Raw genomic sequence first — 25,489 nt, 5'->3', positions numbered from 1 at the left:
TCGTGAAAGGAAGTGTCGGCGGCAATTCAGCCGACCCAAGTCATAGCAAAACTGCAAGATGACTCGGGCAACGTGCCCTCCCTTTCTCTTGGACGACCATCTAACGTCCTTTTAATCTCACACGACAGCGACGACGATGCCTATGTTGTACGTCGTTCACCACCAACGCTAACGACCCAGCTGACTATCAAGCCCAGGGCTAACCCATCCCAAAAGTACATACCGTACACCCCGCTCGACTTGCCGGACAGGCAATGGCCTTCCAGAGTCCAACGAACACCGCCAATTTGGCTCTCAACGGACCTGCGAGATGGCAACCAGGCCCTTGCAAACCCGATGACCATAGAACAAAAGACTCGCTTCTTCCAGACCCTCGTCAAGTGTGGGCTAAAGGAGATAGAGGTCGCATACCCCGCTGCGAGTGATACCGATTTCAATTTTGTTAGGGGGCTTATTGAGGGCAACCAAATCCCGGACGATGTTTGGATTCAGGTGCGTTGGTATATGGTCATATGTTGTGTCGGCCATGCTGAGGCGCTGCTTGTAGGTGCTCACGCCTGCACGAGAGGACCTCATTAAGCGTACTGTCGATGCCGTCGCTGGTGCCAAGAAGGCCATTATCCATATGTACAACGCCACTTCGCCGTGCTTCCGTAACATCGTTTTCCGCAACTCGAAAGAGGAAACAGTCGCTCTCGCGATCAAGCACACGAAAATCGTCCGCGAGCTGACGGAGGAGTGCTCCGCAAGAACAGGCACCGTTTTCAGATACGAGTACAGCCCAGAAACGTTCTCACAGACCGAGGCGGATTTTGCCCTCGAGGTGTGCGAAGCGGTCAAGGCGACGTGGGGCAAGGCTGGCACCGGAGACGAGCGCATCATCTTTAACCTGCCCGCGACAGTCGAGATCGCGCCACCTAACCACTTTGCCGACCAGGTCGAGTATTTCTGCCGCAAAATCACGGAGCGCGAGAAGATTGCTGTGTCCCTGCACGTGCACAACGACCGAGGACAGGGCGTGGCTGCTGCTGAGCTCGGCTTGCTCGCTGGCGGTGACCGTATCGAGGGCTGTCTCCTCGGTAACGGCGAGCGGACAGGAAATGTCGACATTGTGAATCTCGCTTTGAATCTGTACACCCAGGGCGTCCACCCGAACCTCGATTTTAGCGACATCCAGTCAGTCATTGACACTGTCACCTCATGCAACGATTTGCCCGTGCACCCCCGCCATCCTTATGCAGGAGAGCTTGTCTTTACCGCGTTCTCAGGCTCACATCAGGACGCGGTCAAGAAGGGCTTCGAGGCGCAACGAAAGCGTTGGGCTGAGGCAGAGGCGAAGGGCGAGCCCAAGTTTTGGGACATCCCGTACTTGCCCATCGACCCCGCTGACCTCGGCTGCACCTACGAGGCCGTCATCCGTGTTAACTCGCAATCCGGCAAGGGCGGTATTGCATACCTCGTTCAGCAGCACCTCGGCCTGGACCTCCCACGCAAGATGCAAGTCGTGTTTTACCAGGTCGTCCAGGACATCGCAGATCGCGAGGCTCGCGAGATGACGGTTGAGGACATTACGACCGCTTTCCGCTCAACATACCACTTTGGCGGCTCCAAGTATGAGGGCCGTCTCACCCTCAAATCGTTCAAGATCTCTTCGGAGCCAGTCGCAGACTCGACTACTGACAGCGAAGAGCCTGCAGACGAGCGTCGCCTGTTCGACGGCACAGTCGCTGTTGACGGCGCTGTGCGGGTCATCCGCGGGGACGGCAACGGGCCCTTATCCGCGCTGCTTGACGCGCTGCGCACGCACCTCGACGTCGACTTGCAGGTGCGCGAATACTCGGAGCACGCCATTGGTGAAGGCTCGAATGTGAAGGCAGCGTCGTACGTCGAGATTGTGCGCGGTGGGCAGGATGTCAAGGATGCGCGCAAGTCGAGCGAGTCTTGGTGGGGCGTGGGCGTCGACTCGGACATTGCGGGCTCAGGCTTACGCGCGGTGCTGGGTGCGGTGAACAACGCGATCGGGGACCGCGAGCTGCCGGAGCTCAAACTCTCAGTCGGGTTCAACGCCAAGTCGGGTCAGGCGGACGTTGCGAATGCAATTCTCAGCTCTCTTCACCTAGAACTCCCGCGACGCTTCCAGGCAGCGTTCTTCGAGGTCGTCCAGCGCGCAGCGCGCACGACAGGCGGGGACATCTCGTACACGGACCTCGTGCAGCTCTTCCGGTCATCGTATCACTACGGCACGTCTGTCCCCTCACCAATCGAGCTTGTGCGCTTCAATCTCGAGAACGTCGGTGAGGGTGAACGCAAGGAGCTCGCGATCGAGCTCGACTGGCACGGCGAGCACCGCAAGCTCTCTGCCGAGGGTAGCGGTGTGCTGTCGTCGGCCTTAGCTGTGCTCAACTCGCAGATCGATGGCACGCTCTCGATCAAGGAGTACGCAGAGCATTCAATTGGCGACGGCACCGATGTCGAGGCCGCGTCGTTTGTCGAACTTGCGTACGATCACCCCAGCGGGAAGCGCGAGACGGCGTGGGGTGTTTCGAGCGACACGGATATCACTGCGTCCGGCTTAAAGGCAGTCATGCGCGCAGCGAGCGCATTCGACCTCGTTCCGAAGAAGCTGGTCAATGGCCATTGAAAATTTTAATGTGAGGCAGCACAGATGTACAATAAGATTTACGAGGGAGAAATGCGGATGTAAACCTGTAGCCATCTTCAGCTCTTTGAAAGCTGGGCGAGTGTGTTTCCAAGCAGTTCAATTAGCTTTATAGTACTTTGATACAAAGATTATGCAGTTGATATTAAAACTCGGATCCCAGTTCCCGCGAAGCACCGCAGCCTACAACTTCGCGACCATCTTACGCAGGACAACCTTCTGAATCTTGCCCGTAGACGTTTTCTACACCGAAGAAAAATTCGTTAACAAAAACGTCAAGCCCTCGAGCATGCGAAGCACTCACAGGCAGCTCATCAACGACCTGCACCCACTCGGGACAAGCAAACCCCGGGAGGCGCTGGCGCGCATGTTTCTTGAGCTCGCCGCCGAACTCCTCGTGGTGTCCCTGCCACTTGGGCGCTGCCTCCTTCTTGAGGATCACAAACGCCATCGCGCGTTCGCCCCACTTTGGGTGTTGGCGCGCGACGACGGAGGCCTCGAGCACGTCTGGGTGAGCCGCGAGTTCTGTGTGCGGGACGGTGTCAGTGTTGGCAGAAGGGAGGCAGGGAAGGCGAGTGTACCTTGTTCGATGGCCAAGCTGGACGCATTCTGCGGGTGCACGTGTCAGCCGCGCACCACGAGGGCTCGTCAGAGTAATCCCTCACCTCTCCACCCGATATAATAATATCCTTGCTCCGATCCTGGATCGACACATACCCGTCGGGATGCACGACAGCCAGGTCGCCGCTGTGGAAGTACCCGCCGGCGAACGCCTTGCGCGTCGCGTCGGGGTCGCGGAAGTACTCCTTCATGGCGATGTTCCCGCGCATGACGATCTCGCCGACCGTGCGCCCGTCCTTGGGGACATCGACGAGCGGCGCGTCCGGCGCGTCGCCCTCCTGCGCCTGGAACACGACCCGCACCGGATCCGACGTCAGGAAGCTGAAGCCCTGCCGCGCCATGCACCGCGAACGCTCCTCGAGCGACAGCGACGCCCACGAGGGCTGGTTGTACGCCATGGTGAACGGGCCGTAGGTCTCTCTGGGAGGCGACGTCCGTCAGCGGCCGGGCAGGGATGCATGCACGCGTAGCACTCACGTCAGACCGTACACGTGCACAGGCTGGATGCCGATCTTCTCGAGGTCACCGATGAGCTGCGCTGTCGGTGCAGATCCGGCAATGACGGCTGCGATGGGTCTTGGGACAGGCCGAGCCTCGGGTGCGCTTACGATGCTAATCTGCACGGATGTGAACACGGTTTAGCGAGCGCGGCACCATCATCATCAAGACCTACTTGCACCGTTGGCGCAGCACAATAATGGCTGACACCAGAGTTCAGGAAGTGGTACCAAATCTGCGGGAGGCTGACTGTGCGCAGGGTGATCTGAGTCGCGAAGGCAGCTGTTATGGCCCACGGGTATGTCCAGCCGCATGCGTGGAACATGGGCAAGATCCTAAATCCCTCTAAGTGACCGCATAGTCCACGGTCAAGAGCTTTCTGCTCACCAGAGATACACGGACTTAGGGTCCATCCTAGCCTCATAGGTGTTTGCAATCGCAGCCAGATACGAACCTGAACGCCTTTCTATGAATACGCCCATTTTTAGCGCGAAAACCGTAAGACATACCTCGGAGGGTGGTCAGGACACCTTTCGGCTTGGGCGACATTAGCTATACCAATTAGACGCTATCGTTTCCCCTGAGCTTACCCGACCAGTTGTGCCAGAGCCGTAGTTAGCTGTCAGCATATCCCGGGGTGTATACTTCCTGGAGCAAACGACGCACGTATAACAGAGTGCAGCACCAGCATTCTCATCTGGCTCCCATTCTAGCCCGCCCCAGCCCCTCTCCTGGCTGAACCGCCGGCCACTGCTCAGGAATTCTTCGTACGGGTCGCCCACGCGTCCAGTGTCGTGACATACGATGACGCGGGCTTTGGTGTCTTTGATGAGGTGCGTGTATTCGTGGTCGACGATGATGAGCTTAGAGCCGCTATGCTCGAGGATGTAGGCCACCTCTTGCAGGGTAAGGCGCGTATTTATCGGGCATATGATCGCACGCGCGGCGATGATGCCATGGTGTGCATCTGTGTACAAAGGAAGAAGGTCAGGGACAGCACGGTGTGAGAGAAGTGGGAGTAGAGACCAGCTATGACGGGCCTGCGAATGCGTCAGGGAGAGTTCACGACGAAGATTGATATGAAAGCGCGTACGAGTTAGGAGCAATGACTGCGACCCTATCCCCGGGCTGTATGCCGGCTTTTATCAAAGCGTACGCGAGATTCTGAACGCGTTGGGCCCTTCGGTGGTCAGTCAGCATTAACCGCACCGAGTCGCGAATGCTTGACACGCACCACACGCCGTAGGTATAGAAGACCGGATGCTTGACGTCCGAGTGAGCAATGGCCAGCTTGTCAGGGTATATCTGGCTTGCTCGGAGGAGGAAAGCCAAGGGGTTCTATGCCACACTCAATATCCCACTAGAGACAGCTGTTTTTGTCCGTACCAAAGGGTGTATGTGCACAGGGAACCCCTTGGGCTCTTTGAGCCGTATGTCGACTGAACCGACAGGGGGTACACTCGTCTCTGTGGGGCGGAAGCTGGACGTTGTTGCCATCGCTGCTAAGAACACTGCTGTTATCGAATCTCTGTGCACAGCTCTGCGAGACACGCCGGACTGGTGAAACTGAGGTGGTGCGGGGATGTGGGGTAAGGAGTGCGGGGTAAGTAGTCAAACAAACGCAAGCCAGTTCAATTATCAAGGAGCGCTCTCTTGCAGTCCGTCGGTTCCGCTAAGTCCCGCAGCAATACCGAATCCCGACGAACCTCAACATATCGAAGGTCAAATGTTCAAGCTCACGGGGAGCCGCGGTGCAGGGGATGCAGAAAACAAGTCGGCCGACAGCTTTGCATCGCCGACTGCAACTTGTTCATCGTGGAAGAAGCGAGACTGAAGTTCGGCCGCAGTGTTTCCAGCTGTTGAGATTCTCGACAGACTCCTTCTGGCTGCTTTGAATACAATGATTTGGATAACCCCGATGACGAAGTCGTCTGGCCAGGTGTGTCTGGCAAGTCCGCGCGCCTTGCTCTGCTCTAGCCTTCATCCTTCCCTCAGCTTTTATCCATCATCCATCCAAAGATCTAGCAACTATTATGACGCGCGATTGCCAGGCTTATGGTTACTCTTGCTAGCGCTGCATATATACAGGTCCTGGACCCCTGTGAAGATGAGCGGCGATATAATCGCGAAGAGCTATATCAGGTCTTCCTCCTTGGCAAGACGAGAGGATGTCACATTAATCTCGTGGCAACCACCACTTTCGACGTCGATAGGTATCTCAGGGTGTAAGATAGCTTGCATGGCATAATGCTTGGCCAATAGCCATTTACCACAGCATGACATCTGCACTAGAGCATCCGACGGATGCTATCCTCACCAGACGATCATCCGACAACTTGGCTAGCGCATACGACAGAAGCATCCAGGCTGTTTCAGGGCCGATATTCGTGAGTAGGCGTATTTCTCACGATAGCGAGTGCCAAAGTACTAACGAACGTCCGTATTAGGCAGTGCTCTTCAAGGGTCACCAGCCCTTTCGACCTGCCTCTTTCAGTCACAGAGTCGTGTCCTCCAGTATCGCCTCTATTGAACATATTCTATCCCGGACAGACAAGAAGATACATGTGCGTACTGCCCTGTGTTTTATTCAAGGGCTCGACAAAGGTTGGCGAGTTCACAGCATCTCGAAGCCGTTAAGCGTCGTCGCCTGGACAATCTCGAACGTACGCTTTGATGGAGCACAGCTTGACTCGTGCACGCCCCCGCAAACTCCGGAATCACCCGCACGACGCAGCCCAAACCGGTCAATACCTTATGCCTCCTTCCCAAACGAGCGACTGCTTTCATCGCGGACGCACGCAGAGCAAGCGAGCGTGTATATAATGCTATTCACGCGGTCGTTTGAGCTCTCGAGTTGGACGTTCCCCACTCGTCCTGCCCTTCCCCCCTCGAGCGACACCCTCCGATAAGCCTCACCATGCTCCTTAAGTTCTCATCGGGAGACTTCCACAACGCTACGGCAATCGACTGCGAGACTGGTGCCGCACTGTTCCATATCTCGACGCCAGAGCCTATGACGCGCTCGCGCTCGCCCTCGGTGGCATCTTTCTATTCCTTCGCAAGCTCGAGCTCTGTCTCGTCAGAGCCGTCCCCGCCCGCGCAAAAGACAACGTTCATCACGGACAGCGAGGGGGCGGCTTTAGCGGAGGTTACGTGGAGAGATCGATATTACGCGACTTCGATACGCATTGGAGAGAGGTCATTCAACGGCACTGGCGAGATATTCGATGCTCACTATGTCAAATGCCTGTAAGTCCCCCGTATTTCCCAGCATCCACTTGAGATGCTGACACGGTCTTTAGCCCTGATGAGACAATCATCCCCACTCAGCTGGAGTACAAATGGCGGACAACACCAGATAGCCTCACAGTACGTGGTTGTACTTCCATGTTGCGAGCAAATACTAATGTTATCACAGCTGTTGGATGACGACCACAACGTCATCGGCCGGCTGTACGAGAACTACACATCAACAAACTGTAAACTCTTCCCCGCGTCAAAACGTGCCCCAGGACACAATTACCTGCGCTTGAACAAGATCCCCGACTACGAGCTACTCGAGGTACTGGGTACGCTCAACCGTCTTCCTGGGCGCGAACGAGAACTAACGGGAGACGTTGCAGTGACCTTCCTGCTCATGACCACCCTCCGCGAGCGCATGTACTGGATAACGACGTATGTTTACGGCTCGCAGGCCGGACGCCAGTCGAAGAGTCCCCTAGGCAGGCTGCGAAAACAGGCGAGTCGCAGCTTTGCCGGCTGGCGCGAAGCACTCTCCCGCAAGAGACGAGACTAGTATTTCCCTTGTCTCCCTTGTCTCCCTTTGCCGCCTCCCCCCATCATTTGTCCAACATCTGCACAGCTGTTGACTTCACCTGCACTCCTTTGTCTGTCCGCTGTATATGCAGACCCCATCTTTTTTCGCGTTGACGCTACTACCCAGCATCCCGCGCTGTCACTCCTTGTTGCATCACTTCTACTCTAATAGTCGCATACCAAGCTCCGTTTATACCCTCAATTTTGATGTAGCCTTAAGTATTCGTTGTACGCGCAATCCATATACTTGCATGTTCTGCTGAATTTCTGGAGGCGCCTAGAGTGCGCTTTGCAAATGACATCAGGATCCGGCGCGCCATATGCATGTGCGAGTCGGCTCGAGACTTTGGGGACAGCTCAAATCCGTCCTTGTCTCACGACACTTCTGAGCTGAACCTGGACTTTGTACTTATTTGTTGGTGTTCTACCTGATATATCGTGAAACAAGTCCTATTCTAACCTTGATTCCAGGCCCTCAACAGACGTACCACCTTCACTCAGTTTTTCCCACCATGAGCGCGACCATAGACAACGACAGAGTTGTCGACCTCCCGACGGTGTTCGCTCCGGAAACCTGTACGCGTAAGGGCCTCTTCCCAGTCTCGAGCCTGCGAAACAAGGACGACCCGCTCGAGAGCCACTCGCTCTACTGGGAGCAACACGGCAACGGGCCTGAGAAGGTCCTATTTATCATGGGGTGAGGCTCCGCGCACCGCGTACGTCTGAACGCTCCTGCGCGCCGATGCTGACGGGCCTACCGTGCCTCCCGAACGTGCCGGACCCTGCAGGCTGAACAGCTCGTCGTTCGCGTGGAGATGGCAGGTCGAGCTCTTCGGACGCGACCCTAGATATTCGGTCATCGTCTTCGATAACCGTGGCGTCGGGCACAGTGGGACGCCACGCGGGCCATACACGTGAGCAGCCATCTGTCTTCTTGAGTCGGTCGCATGGGATGACCATGGCGCAGGACGGTGGGCATGGCCGAGGACGCGCTCGCGCTATTGAACTATGTCGGGTGGACGGAGGAGCGCAGCCTCCATGTCGTCGGTATGTCATTGGGCGGAATGATATCCCAGCGTGCGTATGGTCTCTCTTCTAACATCGCGAAGAGCTAACGGAGCGCAACAGATCTTGCCCTGCGGATTCCGGAACGCATCATCTCGCTCACACTGGCTGTTACCACCCCCGGGGGCTACCCATGGAACAACTTCCCGCCTGTGAGTGCGCACCATACCACGCCATCTCGCTAAAGCATTCTCACCTATCCGTAGTGGAAAGGCTTTGTTGGCCTCACACGCGTAACCTTCACCAGCGACCCCGAGAAGAAGATCCCGATCATACTCGGCATGCTCTTTCCCCGCGTATGGCTCGACGCGCCGGACGACGCCGGCTCCGGGCGGAAGAACTTCGAATGGGTCTTGCAGGACTATCGCGAGCGCATACGCGTGACGCGGCCACAGTCACCCATGGGCACATTCTCGCAAATATTTGCAGGTCTCACGCACCACACCTCCCCTGCACGGCTGCGCGAGCTCGCCCGGCACGTCCCCAAGGTGCTCATCCTCACCGGCGACGATGACAACCTTGTGCGACCGAGCTGCAGTTTGCGACTGAAGCAGCACATGCCCGAGGCGGAGCTTGTGCAGTGGGAGAAGACCGGTCATGGTGTTCATATGCAGCGGCGTGACCGGTTCAACCAGCTGCTTGAGCGAGTATTTGAGGAGGGCAGGCAGCGACTCGAGACGGGGTTCAGCCCGGAATGATCGAATGCTTGTGCTGTGGTCTCTGCGAAAACTCAGGTAGAGCTTATGTAGACATGGCATCAGAGGTGTATCTAGGCCGGATGGTAGCGGGTATACAGCCTATATATAATCTACGGCTCGTATCAAGACTGAATTACAATGCAAGCAGCCGGATCCCAGTCGCAACCGAGAATTTTTACAGCCTCGACAGATCTCGTCCCCAGATTCCACTGCACAACCGTCGATGTCAGCAAGCTGTCCTCTCGATACAAAGTGGAGCCAAACGCACCGCACAATCCAGTCGATCATGAGCAGAGCGCGCGTGCGATAGCTGACCTGTTCGCTCCAGTACACACTCCGCCACGCATACATCGCCACGAGGCCTCCCATGAAGCTGTACTTGCCGAGATCGAACACGGCCGCGTTGCCGATGTACGCGAGCGAGCCGAGGTGGCGGTAGCGGAACGGACCCGACACGAACTCGTCGCCCTCGTTCGTCGTGAGGTCGTTCGCGGCGAGCACGGGCCGCTGGCGCGCGACCCGGCTCAGCTTGCGACCGAGGTACTTGCCCTGCTGCGACGCGACCTGCGCCGTCGCCGGCAGCGCCGTGATCTTGTTCCCAATCTCCTGCAGCAGCACCGCGAGCTCATTCAGGTTGAGCGAGCTATCCGCATCTGAATCATACAGGTCGAAGAGTTCGCGGACTGTGGAAAGGTGCTCCTCGGACATAGGGATGCGCTTCTTGATCTGATCGACTGGAAATTTCCTTCAGTTACTCGCACATATTCGGGCTGGGCGGGCATACCCATGATCTGCCATTCCTCAAAGTCTATTTTTCCGTCCTTGTTCTTGTCTGATGCGTCCACGAGTTCCAGAAGATGCGCAACAATCGAAGTCTCAATCTGACAAGCGTTGAATGAGCAGATGTGAATAGCTGAAAGCAAGAGTACATACGGTGCTCGCGTCGCCGATCGCATATACCTCGCCCAATGGCGCACCCTTAACTCGCAAATGCGCGTCGACCTCAATAGCCTTCTTGTGGACCTGATTAGGACTGGGGAACAATAGTAAGCTTAGAAAAGCGCATAAAATACCTAATCCACATACAGCAAGCTTGAGATCCTTGCCACGAATGGACTCATCGCAATGCCGGTACTCCAGAGCACAAAGTTCGCCGGAATCTCGTGCTCTTCGGTCTTGCCATCCTTGCCCTTGATCGTATAGACGACTTTATCCGGGTGTACAGAGCCCACTCGTGCGTTGGTGACTAAATTCACGCCGTCGCGATTGAACTTATCCTCCGCGTACCGAGAGATAGCTTCCGAATACGTGTTCAAGATGTGCGAACGACTCTGGATGACATGAATGGATACATATTCCCGGCAGATCTTCGGGTACTGCGAACCAGTGTTCAGCTGCATGCCACGGTCGCACGCTGTCTCAGGGCACGCACATAGTTGATGATGTCTTCTTGACACAGGTCATAGATTTCGGCCGCGGTCTCGATGCCAGTCGGTCCACCGCCACAGACAACGAAGCTCAGGAGACGCTTGCGCTCTTCCTCGGACGTTGTTGGCAAGGCAGCGACTTCGAAGTTGTCTGGGACCGCGTTAACTTGAATGTCAAACAATACACTCTGAAGGCAAAGAATACCGACCAATGATACGTTGTCTGATTCTCTGTGCGTCACCAATAGTCTTCAATTGGAAACAGTTTTCCAATCCTTGTATACCATGCGTCGTTGATGTCGAGCCAGCTGCAATGACTAGTTTGTCGTAACTGTGGGGCTTACAGTTCAGGAACCAACTACACGTCATCCGGCCGCGTGACTTACGGGACGTAGAGGTGATGCTTCGAATCAGCTGGAGAAACAATTTCCACTTCCAGAAGACGTTCAGACATGACGAGATCAACGGCCTAGAACAGAATTCATTATGCTGGAGGACGACGCCAGAGATGTTCGCATACCTTGGCGTTCAAGACGTGTCCGCGCAGTCGAGCAACAATCTTGCGTAGCGGCTCGACCAGCGAACGGACCTGGACGGTGCCGACGGCAGCAGCTAACGCGGAGATTAGTAGCTGGGGCATATTTTGCGGAAGCGAGACGTACATGGCAGCAAGGGCGTAAATGTCGTGTAGGTTTCCGGTGAAACGACCGTAACGTGATAGTCACCAGGATTCAGGGTGTTGAGCACGCCCATGGCCTGAGGAAACGTTCAGAAGCGGAGAACATAGCATTCGAGAGTACTCACACCCCATCCTCCACCGACAATAACCAGATGCGGCTTGGTCCTGAGTTCAGATGCCTCTTCATCTTCTACGTCTGAGAGATATACTTTGACAATTGGAAGGTTCTTGGGGCCACCACGTTCGGGATGCAGAGCCAGAGGTTCCACAGGGACACCCTCGATGTGCTTCGGTCGGGTCAGTACAGAGTAAGTCGCGAGCGGACGGGCCGCGTACCTTTTCATTATACGTGAATGCATCGTGTAAGAAGATGACGCCAGTCAGAACAAACACTCCAAAAACCGTAGACCCAACAATGTACGCGGAATACTTCAGGACGGTCCTAAACCTGGGCAGTTTGCGCTTTGGCGGGGGCGGCGACCCTGCCGAGCCGCCTGCACCACTGGCTTGCTCAGCCTTCGCAAGACTCGTAGAGAACGCTCTCCGGAGCTGAGGTATGGGTAGTGCAAGTCTAGGGACATGTCTAGTCGCGAGTGGAACCGGACCTGGTAGGGCGTGCGGACGGAGCTGTCGGGGACGCGCTATGTTGGTTGCTCGCGTTGCCGCTCGTCTCAGGGCCGGCACCAGCATCGTGGTGGGTGTTGAGGGCGACGTCGGAGAGAATCAGGCCGGTATTGGGGAGAGGTGCTCAAGATATTTATATTTGAAGGCTAGCTGCCGCGATCTCCGCCGCCGCAAGGCGGCGCCTTCACACGCCGACGTCATTCGCGCGTCGGGGCGGTCGGCCCTAGCGCGTCTAATCGCAGCCATCAAGAATAATGAGCACAGCAGCTATGTTCGGAACAATGCGTTCACTGAAACCACATTTATACGCAGCAGATAAGCCAAATATATGCTAAGATGCTGGAACGATTATACAGCCAGAGGTAGAACTAGGTCTGTACTTTTGGAGACAGCTCGGAGCACAAATCCGAATCGCTCAGCGAAGCGGACGAAGAAAGGAAACGCGCAGCGCTCCGACCAGCCGGAGACCAAGAAGCATGAAGCGAACCACAGATGAACGTTGAGAGGCTTGTTGAGAGGCTTGTTGCGGGCACAAATTTGCTGGAGGCAGACGGCGGCATCAGACGCTGGTCACCACAACCTGCTGCACAGATAACTTACCGATGAAACACGACGGACGGGCTTTCGTCACTCATCTCAGAACATATTCCCGACGACGCACTAACCACTCTGTCTTAACTGTGACCGCTGTCTCTTCGTACGTTGGCTCTGCATTTCGCTCGATGGCGTTGAACTTCAGGCATGAGCGTGACAGCTCTGGCCTCAGCCATCCCAGCAGCTCCCAATGGAGCCGTCCGACCTCAGCCACGCGGGCCGCGTTAAGCGACAAAGGGGCCACCACCTCTACGCAGGGCCCCGTTGCCGAGGAAGACGGCGGAGAGCCGCCGAGAGCCTCCTTGCCCGTCTTGACGAACACGCCGATGTTCTCGCCATATGTGCGCAGCGCCTCGAGCTGAGAGGCTGTACAGCGCGCCCGCAGAGGCGACACGACGAGGTGCGCAAGGTGCGGGACGGTCAAGCGAGAGGCGGACGCCTGGTGGGGATGGAGCATGTCGCTGGGGACTTGCAGTCGTCGAAGCGAAGGCGCAAGCTTCGGCGATAGCGGCAGCTCGAACGCAGCCGTCGTCTCGGCAGGGCCAGAGATGCACAGTTGCTGGAGTAAAGGGAGGTGCAGGCCCTTGAGCACGCTGGTGCCTCGCAAAGCCGGGGAAATTGGGTCAACCGACGCGCGGATGAGGGTCAAAGTCTGCAGCGTTGGGGCCAGCAACTCCAGGAGCCTTTTGACCTCATGGGCAGATTTCTTCTCAAGCACCATGAGCCTTGCGTGTTCTTCTGGGTCGGACGCATGCGTGGCGCCGAATGCCTGTTCGACGAGAAGATGCGCGACATGGCGGCGGGCATCTGGAATAGCGACAAGCGCGTCCAAGAGCGGGGAAATGGTCGGATGGCCATCGTTGATGTGCAGCGCCCATGTGCCCTTGGAGAACTCGCAGGTGCCGACGCGCAAGCAGAGGCATGCATCGCGGAGTGACTGTCCCGTCTGCCCAGCGTCGGCAGACGCGAACACAGCGAGCTCGTGAAGTGCAAAGCTTGCGCTGCTGGCGTCCATGGCAGTCGCGTTCTGGTGGGCGTCGCTGAAAGTCGTCCCGGCCTTGTCCTCTTTAAAGAAATACAAAGTTCAGTTTTTTTGGCGTGCTGACAGGCCATCTCTCGAGCTGGCAACCATCGGCTCATCCCGTCCCAGCAGGGCAATCAAACAACTCGTGGAGCGAAGAGCAGGGCTTTCACGGTCATTCGAAGTTTGACGGCGCAAGTTGCGGCGCGGCATTTGAACACCAGACGGAAGTCTCTTTGGGGCGTCTGCGTATTCTGGGCTATCACCGGTGGTCCCACGCCATTGACCGCAGTACCTTCGGGACCCTCCACCCGGCTGGAAAATGAAGAGCGTTAGTATCTCTGGGAAACGCCAAAAGCCTGCAAAGACTGACTGCATTCGAGCATGACCGCTTGTCCACAGTGCTGCCGTACACGGAGGATCTGCAACGATTCTGCTGGCCAAGGGTTCCGGCTTCTGTGCCGAATTATCGCTTCTATGATAGGCACAATATTTTCGCCTTGACGACTTCCCAGAAGCCAACAGTCTTGTGCTGTTGAGACTCCACATATTCTGGCTCATTTAGGGACTCGTGGACTCACCAAGGGAATGTTGTATTACGTCGAAGGGCACTCTGATGTTGCTTGTCAGTTAGCATCAAGAGGCGTGTCCGCAGGAACGGCGATATGAAACGCGGAAGAGGCGTGAAAAGGAACGTCGCGTCCCGCGGAGCGGTATTCTCGATTCGACAAGTCGGCGGCGGCAACTGAACTGCTCGGGATGAGACAAAGAAGCTGAGACAGAACGTCAACAACAGCTTCCGCTCGGCGTACGTGAACGAGGAGGGCTGTTCCTCGGGCTACTCGGGAAGTTCCCAGTTAATAAGATCCTGTCCCGCGACCGTGCCGCGAGCATGTTTTTGCCCAGGGCGGGCGAGAACACGACATCTCCATATGGACAACTTGAAGCCGCACGCAGTCTGCTATTCGTTAGCTGAACGGCGGCAGGAGCTCAGTAGTTGGAGCGCTTACAGCCTCGAGGCTCTATTTCGTATTTTCCACGTTATTTGCCAGGGTCAGAACCCCTGCCTGGGGTTCCCGCACATCTCGCGGGGTAACCTGGGTCGCCACGTGCCGTTATATGCCCCGTAAAGTGCGGTTACGGCATGTAGGAGAGGGGCCAGCTGGTGGCAAACGGTGCTTCGCGAGGCCGGCGGCGGTGTTTACGGAGAGATCTGTGTCTCTCTCACGTTCCGCATTATGCCGTCGTACTTTGTCCGCGGAGGAAACTTACTTGCGGGCCTAGTCGCAATCGTGGATCTGCCATGTACGTGCGATCGGCAGCCGGAGGAAGTGCGAATGTTCTAAAGTCACAATGTCAAGAACGCAAGAAAATGGAAGCTACTTGGGAGACGCACAGAATTGCGAATACAGTGCCTGGAGACTGACCGGCATGCAGCCATGACAAACACTCGTACGTGCAGCCAAGCTTCTGGCTGGTTCATCGGAAAAATGTGGCACGGCTGGCCGCTTTGCTGAGGCCTCGGAGGTTGAGTGCCGTGTGAGAGCTAATATTCTAAAGAAGAGACGAGATAGGTAAGTAGACCTATGCTCCTGGTGAGGCCTGACTTGACCAGCTTCATGTAGTTGAACGAAAGTACGTGACAGGGCTAACAGTTCGTGTAGCACAGTGACGACAGATGAGCGAGTGCTTGGCAATGGAACGCACTCGTCCCTGCCCTGTACCGCTCGCTCGATCAGGTTTAGACCCAGGTCTTATCGTCTTCAAAGTTCGAACAGCCGCCCCACCGGTTTGACAGACGTATGTAGCATCCCCAGGCGACTCTTTGAAGACGCTTTACGGCAAGGCTATGGAGCTTTGTAAACACTAAGAGTAGTATTACAGGAGCCGTCAGCGCTTCAACAGAGATCGATTCGAGGAGGAGGAAGACGGGGGCCCGTGTACAATACATCAGGAACGAATAAGAACAACAGAGCGGACGCCGCTGTCCATCGTGCCGAGGGTTCAGATTACTGCTCAAGCGCCCAAGCGCTCATGGTTGGCTGAAAGATTCATGGAGACGATGAGAGAGCAAGAAAGGGCGGTCGGGCCGCACAGATAGATAAGATAACGAGTACACGGAGGGAAGTCGGGGTATGCGTTTGGATAAACAGTCCTTCCTCTTGTGTGTAAATAGAGGTCCAAAAGTGAATCTAATATTTTTCGCAAATAAACCTGAGCCTTCTCTCAGAAAGAAGTGATACTGTTTGCAGCGCAGAAAGCTACATGATTATTGCACCTTCTTTTGGCACGAGAGTAGTCCAGATACCAGAGCGGGCAGAGCTGTTATCTACTCTCCATGCCAATTTGTCACAAGAGATAGCCAAGCTATAGTCAGACATATTGAGCGCCGGCTCAGTGTACATGGGCGCTCTCTTTTGTGGGAGGATGGGCACACGGAATAGGCAACCACTTTGCCTCGAAAAATCTGGACGGTCCTCATGCCAAAAGTGCGGAATAGTGTAACTTTCTGTGTTGCAAATAGTATCATTCTTTTTTAGGAAGAAAGCTCAGGTCTATCCGCGAAAAAAGAAATAGATCTATTTTTGGACCCTTATTTACACAAAAGAGGAAGTGTTTTGTCTCATGGCTTTTGGGCGCACGATACTGTAGTAACCGATAGCAAGTGCGGTGAATGAGAGGTAAGTCCAGTTACTAAATAGAGCGTCTGATTTGTGAGTGCGATAAGTGAGGATAAGTAACTCAGTAAGCTTCGCTAGACGCACGTCGCTCGCTGGCGAAGGCACTGGCTAGAGCACTCTCAAAGGCACGGCATGTGCAAGTCCCAGCGTGTACGACGTTCTCGAAACATGGCCCCTTTCCTTCACCTCCAAAACTGCCTTGCTTTCCATAAAGATCCGCTCCTGATAGGCCTAATTGAAGGTCTGAAAGCCCGACGTTCTATCGACTCCATAACTCGCCGCCACATGCAAGCCCGGGAACGAATAGTCTCCGCACAGTTGTCACTGGTGCCGGTTCATGGTCTTAATTTCTTCCGTCATCGATCAGTGAGTCATTGTCTGGCGTTCACAGTTGCCATCATCCCTGCATCTAGCATAGCATGCAAACAGAAAATGCCCCAGGAGGCGTCGCATGTTGCTGCAAACTGACGCGTTGCCGAGGTCTCACAGAACTTACAAGTTTCTCTGTTTTTCTCTACCAGTTCCAGTGGTAAGTGACTGTGGTGAATCGATGAAACTCAAGAGTAGCCTTGGAAACCGCAGGGGACCGCGCGCCTTTCGCCGCGGAGGCTGATTGTGCCTTCAACCGGGTTCATTGCTTCCGTTCATCCTCAGCCCATAGTGCCGGTAGATCATCAGCTTCCGGGGACACTGCTTCTCCGATGCACATGTCTTCGTCGGTGGGTGCAAGTTTCTTGTTTCTTGGCCCATCTGCGTGCGTCGGCGTTACATCCCGTCTCGCACAGCCGATCAGCGTTCCGCTGTCCAACGCTTGCTTGTGCGGCCGTACAGCCCACTCGAATTTCAATGACGTGTCTGCGTGGGAAGCGGCCAAGGCGCGGAGCGATTGGCTACACTGTTTCAGTGAAACCATGCTCGGATCCCTGCATCTATCATCAAGCGGCCGGCAGTTACGGTATCGCCAGTGCAAGCGTCCGAATAAAGTGCCCGTCAAATGCTATAAAGGCGTCGACGGAGGACGGGGTGGGTACAGCACCGATATCCCTCTCCCTCTTCTCCTCAGTCTCGATTATCTTACATCCATTTAGACCATTCGAGAGCATCATGTACCCTGCTAAACCTATCGACCTCTCGCACCACCTTTCCGAGGAAACCCGTTGCAGGCGGCCAAATGCCATGAAGGCGTTGTGGCGTGTTGCAAACCGCAAACCGGGCATGCTTAGCCTGGGGACGGGTGAGTCCAGCGGTGACGTTCGTCGATTGATACCAACATTGTTCCAGGCGACCCGCACTATTCTCTCTTTCCCATGAAAAAGGTACAATTTGAGGTGGCCTCGACCTCTGAATGCCTCGACGATCCCGTTGCGACATGGACGGGAGCGGACGGCTCCGACGCTCGGACACAGTGGTTCTCGTGCTCACGGGACGAGCCAGGAAGCGTGCCCTTCAAGTCCGTGATGGCATACGGGACGGGCGCTGGCGTGCCTGAGGCGCAGCGCGCGGTAACCGAGCTCACGCAATACTACCATGCGCCGCCAGACCACATCTGCACGCTCACCATCGGGAACATGGACGGCGTCACGAAGCTCTTCCGGCTTTTGGGCAACCCCGGCGACCACTTCCTCGCGGACGAGTTCTCGTTCAACGCGCTCACGAACGCGCCGCTCGCGCACGGCATCAACTGGGTGCCCATCAGGATCGACAAGGGCGGGCTCATTCCCAGCGACCTCGAGCGGGTCATGTCCACATGGGACGAGTCTGTGCACGGCCGCCGCCCGCATGTGTTGTACACCGTTCCGTGAGTCCCCCACCGTGCGTTCTCACGGCGTTCCGATCTGACTGTCGGACAGCTCTGGGCAAAATCCCACGGGCTGCACTTTGAGCGCAGAACGTCGGAAACAGATCTATCAGCTTGCACAGCGTTTCGATATCCTAATTATTGAAGATGGTGCGTTTGCATCATTGATGCGAATATAAGGTTGTCACTAATCATCGGCCTAGACCCATATTACTATTTGCAGTACGACGATAGCGGAGCATCTTTGAGCCAGCCGCCGCCCTCGTTCCTGTCAATGGACATCGAGGGCCGCGTACTGCGCGTCGACAGCTTCAGCAAAGTGATGATGCCGGGCATGCGCCTCGGCTGGATCACCAGCAGCCACCTCTTCCACTCGCACCTCATCTACCTCAACGAGTCCTCGACGCAGCACCCACACGGCTTCGGCCAAATCTTCATCACTGAGATGATGAGCGCGTCGGGCTGGGGGATTGGCGGCTTCGACCGCTGGACGCGCAGCTTGCGTAAGGAGTACCAGCGCCGGCGGGACGTCTTCCTGGCCCACTTCGAGCGCGAGGTCGCGAGTACGGGCTTCGCGAGCGCGGACGTGCCTGCCGCGGGCATGTTCGTCTGGGTCGAGGTCCACATCCACCTGCACCCGCGCTACCGGACAGACTTCCAGGGCGCCGAGGGCGTGGCGGCGCGCACGAACGTGCCCCAGCTGATGGACGAGCTCTTCGAGCGGTGCCTTGACGCGGGCCTCGTCGTCATGCCCGCGAGCATCTTCGCGACGCCCGCCTCGCCCGGCGTGGCGAAGCTCATTGGTGGCAACGATCCCATCCAGAACGTGAGTACGACATATGCGAGGTCCTAGTGCAAATGTGCTGATGAACTTTTTGTGCTTGCAGCGACTGAACTTTGTGCGCACGACGTTTGCTGGGGAGGAGGTGCAGATGCAGCCCGCGCTGCAAATTCTCGGCCAGGTCCTCACGAGTTTCTTCACTGAGTCATGTGAAAGCCAAGCTGGCGTTTTCCTCGTCAATTAATTTAATCTGATTCTTGATTCTTGATTCTTGAACATCATGTATCCTTATTATTACTCACTCTGGACTCTGTAGACGTACATGCACAATAGCCTCTTCCTTGTTTCTTAGCTCAATAAACATTGTATTTCCCGTTGCAGCGTGGAGTGACTGCAGGCTGCCGACGAACATGTCAATCTTGTGTGGGAAGCAAGCTCGAATGTGACTCACCGGTACCCCACTGTGGGGTCAAGCCAGTCTGCAGAGCCCCCACTGACAGACACGAATTTCAATTGCTGAAGCGAGAGCCTCGCTCACGGGTTACCCCGTCAAACGCTATAGCCGGCGGTCCGACGGGCTCGCTCTGGTCGGATAGCGATAGGCCGTGGCTATGCTTGCAATGATACCAAGGCACGCTGGGCGGAAGACGGGTCGCTTGTTGCTGGCGGCCGGCTTTGGAGCCCCAAGTTGGGGACGATGCACCGATGTACGGTTCGTTGTGCAATCCCCACGACTCGGACGCTTGACCATATCCGCGCGCGTTCGCAGCAAGCTGTTTGACGTTTTGGTGTCTCGTATAAGATGTGCGCTGTTCCATTGCTGGAAGACAGGGTCTTTTCATTTCCTTTCGCAGGACACACGCCGCTTTTGAAGAGGTTGCTCGTACGATGGGATCCCTTTGGCTTGAAATATGTCCCAAATTACAAATTGACCTTGAAAGGCGCTGATCTTGAGATGGCCTAGAAGTCAGATTCTAAGGTACTTACAAGGGCCTTAAAAGGCGTTTAAAGGATTTCGTTCCGCTTACAAGGTACTTAGAAGAGGGACGAAACGTCTCAAGCCCGAAATGTAATTTGGGACATTATTCTACGTGCGCTCTAGAGTTTTGGGGTCCCCCCGGTCGGACAGCGCATTATCTCGTTGCTGCAAAGCTGAAAATCTTCACTGCAGCGCTAACTGCGTACGTTTGATGACTGAATTCGTGAGAGCACAGGGCTGGGCGTGTACGTACGGACTTTGTAGTAAGACGGGCGTCGTCCCGCTGTTAAGGATCATGCATGCAGGATTGCGTGATAGCACGATGGTGATCGGGGTCTTCGTGTCATAAATTCGAGCAGTTCGCAGAGAATCTCGAACGATACCCTCCACCTTTCCCTCATCTACTATCTCACCCGGTTCGCTTACTCGCTATGGTTGCCAAAGGCTCTGCTGTCCACTCCGCTCTCCAGCCCGGTCATTTCCTCTTCACCTCTGAGTCCGTTGGCGAGGGCCACCCTGGTAGGTGCCAGCGAATCACTTTTGTTCGACGAGCTTGCTCACGCTCTCCCAGACAAGATTTGCGACCAGGTCTCTGATGCCATCGTGAGTCGCGCCGGCGCCTCCAAAAATCATCAACCACAATATTCACACCTTTCCACAGCTCGATGCTTGCCTGGAGCAGGACCCATTCTCCAAGGTTGCTTGCGAGACCGCTTCCAAGACCGGAATGATCATGGTCTTCGGTGAAATTACCACCAAGGCCTCTATCGACTACCAGAAGGTCATTCGTGAGACCATCAAGCAGATTGGCTACGATGATTCCTCAAAAGGCTTCGATTACAAGACCTGCAACATCCTTGTCGCCATCGAGCAGCAATCGCCGGATATCGCCCAGGGTCTCGACCACGGTTCCCTCGAGGACCTCGGTGCTGGTGACCAAGGCATCATGTTCGGCTACGCGACTGATGAGACTGAAGAGTGCATGCCTCTCACCATCGTTCTCGCGCACAAGCTCAACGCCGCTCTCGCCCTCGCCCGCCGCACTGGTGCTCTTCCATGGCTCCGCCCCGACTCCAAGACCCAGGTCACGATCGAGTACAAGAAGGATGGAGGTGCCACCATCCCTCTCCGTGTCGACACCGTCGTCGTCTCCACCCAGCACTCCGAGGACATCACCACCGAGGAACTCCGCCACGAGATCCTCGAGAAGGTTGTTAAGAAGGTTATCCCCGCCCACCTTCTCGACGACCGCACCATCTACCACGTAAGTTCGTTCTAATGTGCCTGAAGAAGCCCACTCTGATCACCACTCGTCTCAGATCCAACCTTCTGGCCGTTTCGTCATCGGTGGTCCTCAGGGCGACGCCGGTCTCACTGGCCGCAAGATCATCGTCGACACCTACGGTGGCTGGGGTGCACACGGTGGAGGTGCTTTCTCTGGAAAGGACTTCTCCAAGGTCGACCGCTCTGCAGCGTACACTGCTCGCTGGATTGCCAAGTCGCTCGTCGCTGCCGGCCTTGCCCGCCGTGCTCTCGTTCAGCTCTCGTACGCTATTGGTGTCGCTGAGCCTCTGTCGGTCTTCGTCGACACCTACGGCACTGGCAAGAAGTCCAACGAGGAGCTCGTCGAGATCATTCGCGAGAACTGGGACCTCCGTCCGGGTGTCATCGGTATGTCCATTGCTTCAATGTGAGCCTGCATCCGTCTCACTCTTTTTCCAGTGCGACAGCTCGACCTCCAAAAGCCGATCTACAAGCGGACCGCTGCCTACGGTCACTTCGGTAAGTTTTATACAAATTGTTATTGCGAGATGAACTTGAGCTCAATCTTCACAGGTAACTCCGAATACACCTGGGAGAAGCCCAAGCAGCTCAAGCTCTAAGCTGGCTGTCGTGCTGTCTCTGTTCAACCATTGCGCTCACATTATACTCGCGCGCGTCTGGCATCGTCTCGTAACACTTCGCATACTCTCATTGCTTGCTCTCATCGCACCGGAAGTTCATCCTTCCGCTTAATTTATCCGCATTTGCACTCGATATCGGTTGCTATTAGACTACCTTAACGACCCGCTCCCCCCTACCCTTTCATCCCGCATTGCATTCCACGCGGCCATACGTGGATTCACTCGTTCCGCTTTACACATCGCACATGACTGTGGCGCTTCGTACTCTACTGGTCCTTCCCACAGGTCGCACGGACTGGACGGGCTGGAGAAAGAGGACGTCGAGGACCCTACGGGACATGTACCGTCTACACTACGACACTTCGGCATTGTAGGCTCTTCGGTAGTTAGCTCGTAATGTGTGTAGTACTTGCAGACGTTCAGCTTGCTGCTGGATTGTCAAATGAATACGACCGCGTTCAACCGCGACTTTCGTGTTCATTCCTTCGTGTGACTTCGTGCCGGACGTGCGCTTGCAATTTGAACTCTGCATACGTGGTACTTCTGGGGTCGTCTTGGAGAGTCCCCAAGTTTGCCTAGTACATGAAAACGAGCCTGCAGAAGCGAATGAATGCCTCTGTTACCCCACACACCGGACTGCATCTCCCCAATCATTCCTGCCACTCCAGAGCCCCCACGATCGCAGTCCGTCCCACAAGCGAGCCCTGAGTAGGCGCGAGCACCGTCATCTTCTTGTTCGGTAGATCGATCGATGTGCTGCAAAAGCCACACAATCAGCCTCCGACGAGAAGCTCAAAAGAGAAACGATGAACGCACATGACGACGAACCCGACGACGTGGAGGTCGAGGATCTCCTCGTCGTACCGTTCGGACTCGTCCGGGTTCGGAGGGGCCAGCAGCGCGAGCACGGCGTTGTAGAGGCCCGAGCCCGCCTGCGCGGGGTCCACGGGCAGTGGCTGCATCTCCGACACGACGCGCGTTGCGCCAATGGGCAGTGCCGACTGGGGCGCCATCGTTTCTGCACACAAAAATCACCGTTCACAAACATCGCCCGAGCACCGAAGTGTTAAAATTAATAGAATAGAATATAGAAACATCGTGACACGCACCCTCGCCAATCCGCCAGATCTGGAGGTCCCCGAACGCGACGACCTGGCTCGCAGGCGCGAGCGTAAAGTCCGTCGGCTGCTCGCCCGCGACGAGGTAGCCCGCGGCGGGCGGCGCTGTCGCGAGCGGCGCAGGCAGGCCGCGCGGCGGCTCGACGCGCTCGCCGTAGAAGTAGGCGTGCAGCTGGGCGCGCAGCACGCGCGCGCGGAAGAGCGCGTCGAGCTCGACGACGCCGCCCGACTTGGGGATCTTGACGATCGTGAGTCCGCGCGCGCCGTACGTGCGCTGCATCTCGACGTGCAGCTTCTCGTGGCCGACGACGAGGATCACGTTTACTGCCGGGGTGTTTTTTCATATTTAGAGAGGGTGAGGAGCGGAGGGACAGAGGGCGGGACGTACTTCGGAAGGCGTCTACGCAGGCTTTGATGAGTGATTGTCTGTGGTGCTCCGCGCCGCTGCCGCTGCCGGCGGCGAACGAAGAAGGTGTGTCGACGACGGTGCCGGACGCTCGGGCTGCTTAGGGTCAGGTCAAGTAGACGTATATGGATGTAGTATTACCTTGAGGGTCGTCTGCGACTCTGTCCCAGACGTTCTCGCCCAAGTTACGGATGAGGCGCTCGAGCAAGAGTGGGTTCCGCTTCGTCTCCGTATGACCGTACCAATACGCGAGAGGCAACAAGGAGTTCGACGCCATGTGCGCAGGTGCGGTCGTGGCTGAATTGCCAAGAGTATGTGCCGGTGTCGAAGTTTGGATTGGGGCGGGTATCGGAGTAGCCGAGATTGTGCCCGGTAGCATGCATCCGCCCTAGATACTACTTGAGTTCGGACAACGCATTGCATTATAACAGAACGCTTACTTCACTGGGGCTCACATTTATCAACATCGGAGTCCATTCTTGTCCAGCACGTGCGGCATAATTAACTAGAATCTTTGCGATGCTCGTCTTCCCTGAGTTTTCGGGGCCCAGGATCAGCACTCGCGGCGGCTCCGTGCTCTCTCCTTGTTGAGGAGGCGTGATTCTTCCATTGTCATAATTTTTTATCTGAACCAAAGATCGAATCCGCATCTGCTCAAAGGCTATATGCAGATTGGCGTAAGCGGCCATGGGTGTTTCCTCTGAGATGTAATCCGTTGAAGGCTGGCCTGTGACGTATCTAGTAGGTTAGTGCGGCAGTACAATTACCAGGAAGATTTCTGGACATATCTGTATTGTACATCCTTGCCAGGTGAAGACGGCTGCTTTGCATTCTCCATAGAATATATACGTCTTCCCGTCCACGAGCTCGGCACCAAAGATCTCAGCATGACCTTGTATAAGCTAGAATCCGAGAGCATGTCAACGAAATGCAGCATTTTGTCGAGCATATGGACTAACCTTGATCGCGAGGGAGGTCCTCTGCTCAAGCTCGAATCTGTATTCACTCTCTGGATTGAGCACCCACTCTCGGGTGTTGGCCGCAGGTGCTTCCGTCATCAGAGATCTGCCGGTATTGTGGACCTACACTGTCTTAAAGCGAGATGTTCTCTACAACAAAAGTATAGCACACTCTGGTTCGCACAGATCCCGCTGTTTGCAAACTCAGAAGGACAAGTCAACTTAGCGGTTACAGGTTAGGTGGGAAGATGCAAAGGAAAATAAAGGGGTGTTTGTGGCGTGGGAACTAACATGTCCGGCTAAATCCGGCTTCGGCGCTCAGCACGCTTTTTTTCTCGTACGATCACCTACCAACATAACTTACGAGTATCACCGTCCATCTTCGGCTTCCTGAGGTTGGTCAGGTCCGCCGGTTGGTCTGAGCATGAATTCTGAATAGCGAATACCCCATGTATTATATCCCGCTGAGGATGGGTTATGCGATACTAATGCCGAAACATGTCAGCCCCAGACAGACGAGTCGGTCCCTACGAGACTCGACCTCGTTTCTAAGCGTCGTGATTGCTGAATCTAATGTTTACTGCCAATGATTGGTGCAAGTCATCGTCACTGGGAAGGATGAACTCAGGTGAGTTGGACCCTGTGCACCGCCCTGAGTCCGGTGTGGAATCGCACGAACAACGGACTCTAAACCTATAGTCGGGGAACATCATTGGCCTTGTTCTCGAAGTCTGCCAAGGGTGCGTGAGAGTTCACTCGATATCGTCGCCTCATCTCTGACATACTCCAGTCCAAATGAAAGCAGTCACGTCGCATTCATCATGGGGACATTCTAGAAGACCATATTGTCTGGCACAATAATCATCTCAATTTCTCGTGGTTTGTTGATGCACGATATTATATCTCCTCTTGCATCGTGTCAACGTATTGCTGCACTCCCGCCAGATCTCGCGCATTCCTACTCTTCTCGTCTACATCCCAGAGGCGAGACCAGACTGTTGCAGGCGACACCAACAACAGATTACGTCAGGTGTACAGAAGACCAGGTGTAATGACCGTCTCAGGAACGCTATTCTCATGCAATCTAGAGCCGGAGCTTGTCTATCATCCACCTGCCAACAGCTTTATTCCCGATGCGCAATATACAATCGCATCCAAGAG

General features: G+C 55.6%; 8 protein-coding genes across 8 annotated transcripts; 4 read left to right on the top strand and 4 right to left on the bottom strand.

Moving 5' to 3' along the window:
* Positions 1–197: 197 nt before the first annotated feature.
* On the top strand, positions 198–5,345 carry PHACADRAFT_255494 (uncharacterized protein). The gene is made up of 14 exons (XM_007395392.1): positions 198–492; positions 548–2,902; positions 2,964–3,184; positions 3,241–3,268; positions 3,325–3,700; positions 3,758–3,897; positions 3,954–4,113; positions 4,166–4,232; positions 4,288–4,315; positions 4,369–4,745; positions 4,805–4,818; positions 4,872–4,958; positions 5,013–5,116; positions 5,165–5,345. Exons 1-2 carry the CDS (start codon positions 337–339, stop codon positions 2,639–2,641), a joined length of 2,250 nt encoding a protein of 749 aa, XP_007395454.1. The 5' UTR covers positions 198–336; the 3' UTR covers positions 2,642–2,902; positions 2,964–3,184; positions 3,241–3,268; positions 3,325–3,700; positions 3,758–3,897; positions 3,954–4,113; positions 4,166–4,232; positions 4,288–4,315; positions 4,369–4,745; positions 4,805–4,818; positions 4,872–4,958; positions 5,013–5,116; positions 5,165–5,345.
* Positions 5,346–6,033: 688 nt separating this feature from the next.
* On the top strand, positions 6,034–7,783 carry PHACADRAFT_255491 (uncharacterized protein). Its single transcript, XM_007395391.1, has 5 exons — positions 6,034–6,165; positions 6,226–7,027; positions 7,081–7,147; positions 7,197–7,347; positions 7,402–7,783. Exons 2-5 carry the CDS (start codon positions 6,696–6,698, stop codon positions 7,572–7,574), a joined length of 723 nt encoding a protein of 240 aa, XP_007395453.1. The 5' UTR covers positions 6,034–6,165; positions 6,226–6,695; the 3' UTR covers positions 7,575–7,783.
* A 258-nt stretch (positions 7,784–8,041) lies between these two features.
* PHACADRAFT_183946 (uncharacterized protein) lies at positions 8,042–12,244 on the bottom strand. Its single transcript, XM_007395390.1, has 14 exons — positions 11,800–12,244; positions 11,589–11,750; positions 11,447–11,540; positions 11,305–11,396; positions 11,171–11,253; positions 10,994–11,115; positions 10,790–10,935; positions 10,444–10,733; positions 10,291–10,390; positions 10,142–10,238; positions 9,626–10,091; positions 8,866–9,566; positions 8,723–8,811; positions 8,042–8,671 (listed from the first exon to the last, which is right to left on the bottom strand). Exons 1-12 carry the CDS (start codon positions 12,151–12,153, stop codon positions 9,533–9,535), a joined length of 2,040 nt encoding a protein of 679 aa, XP_007395452.1. The 5' UTR covers positions 12,154–12,244; the 3' UTR covers positions 8,042–8,671; positions 8,723–8,811; positions 8,866–9,532.
* A 429-nt stretch (positions 12,245–12,673) lies between these two features.
* Positions 12,674–14,005, bottom strand: PHACADRAFT_255487 (uncharacterized protein). Its single transcript, XM_007395389.1, has one exon. The coding sequence runs from the start codon at positions 13,694–13,696 to the stop codon at positions 12,719–12,721; it is 978 nt and encodes a 325-aa protein (XP_007395451.1). The 5' UTR covers positions 13,697–14,005; the 3' UTR covers positions 12,674–12,718.
* Positions 14,006–17,487: 3,482 nt separating this feature from the next.
* On the top strand, positions 17,488–19,206 carry PHACADRAFT_28172 (uncharacterized protein; the record flags this gene model as incomplete). Its single annotated transcript, XM_007395159.1, has 5 exons — positions 17,488–17,617; positions 17,665–18,181; positions 18,234–18,331; positions 18,385–19,007; positions 19,069–19,206. The coding sequence occupies 5 exons, from the start codon at positions 17,488–17,490 to the stop codon at positions 19,204–19,206; spliced, it is 1,506 nt and encodes a 501-aa protein (XP_007395221.1).
* A 238-nt stretch (positions 19,207–19,444) lies between these two features.
* On the bottom strand, positions 19,445–19,812 carry PHACADRAFT_255484 (uncharacterized protein). Its single transcript, XM_007395388.1, has one exon. The coding sequence runs from the start codon at positions 19,778–19,780 to the stop codon at positions 19,472–19,474; it is 309 nt and encodes a 102-aa protein (XP_007395450.1). The 5' UTR covers positions 19,781–19,812; the 3' UTR covers positions 19,445–19,471.
* A 655-nt stretch (positions 19,813–20,467) lies between these two features.
* PHACADRAFT_255483 (uncharacterized protein) lies at positions 20,468–21,223 on the top strand (the record flags this gene model as incomplete). Its single annotated transcript, XM_007395387.1, has 1 exon — positions 20,468–21,223. The coding sequence occupies exon 1, from the start codon at positions 20,669–20,671 to the stop codon at positions 21,218–21,220; it is 552 nt and encodes a 183-aa protein (XP_007395449.1). The 5' UTR covers positions 20,468–20,668.
* Positions 21,224–21,639: 416 nt separating this feature from the next.
* On the bottom strand, positions 21,640–24,586 carry PHACADRAFT_120096 (uncharacterized protein). Its single transcript, XM_007395386.1, has 8 exons — positions 24,329–24,586; positions 24,154–24,271; positions 23,810–24,096; positions 23,511–23,757; positions 23,352–23,465; positions 22,955–23,287; positions 22,662–22,863; positions 21,640–22,601 (listed from the first exon to the last, which is right to left on the bottom strand). The coding sequence occupies exons 1-8, from the start codon at positions 24,425–24,427 to the stop codon at positions 22,496–22,498; spliced, it is 1,506 nt and encodes a 501-aa protein (XP_007395448.1). The 5' UTR covers positions 24,428–24,586; the 3' UTR covers positions 21,640–22,495.
* Positions 24,587–25,489: the final 903 nt, after the last annotated feature.

Source organism: Phanerochaete carnosa (assembly GCF_000300595.1).
Source record: "Phanerochaete carnosa HHB-10118-sp unplaced genomic scaffold PHACAscaffold_5, whole genome shotgun sequence".
Lineage (NCBI taxonomy): Eukaryota > Fungi > Basidiomycota > Agaricomycetes > Polyporales > Phanerochaetaceae > Phanerochaete > Phanerochaete carnosa.
The sequence above is the reverse complement of the archived record's forward strand: the minus strand, read 5'-3'. Positions and strand labels throughout refer to the sequence as shown.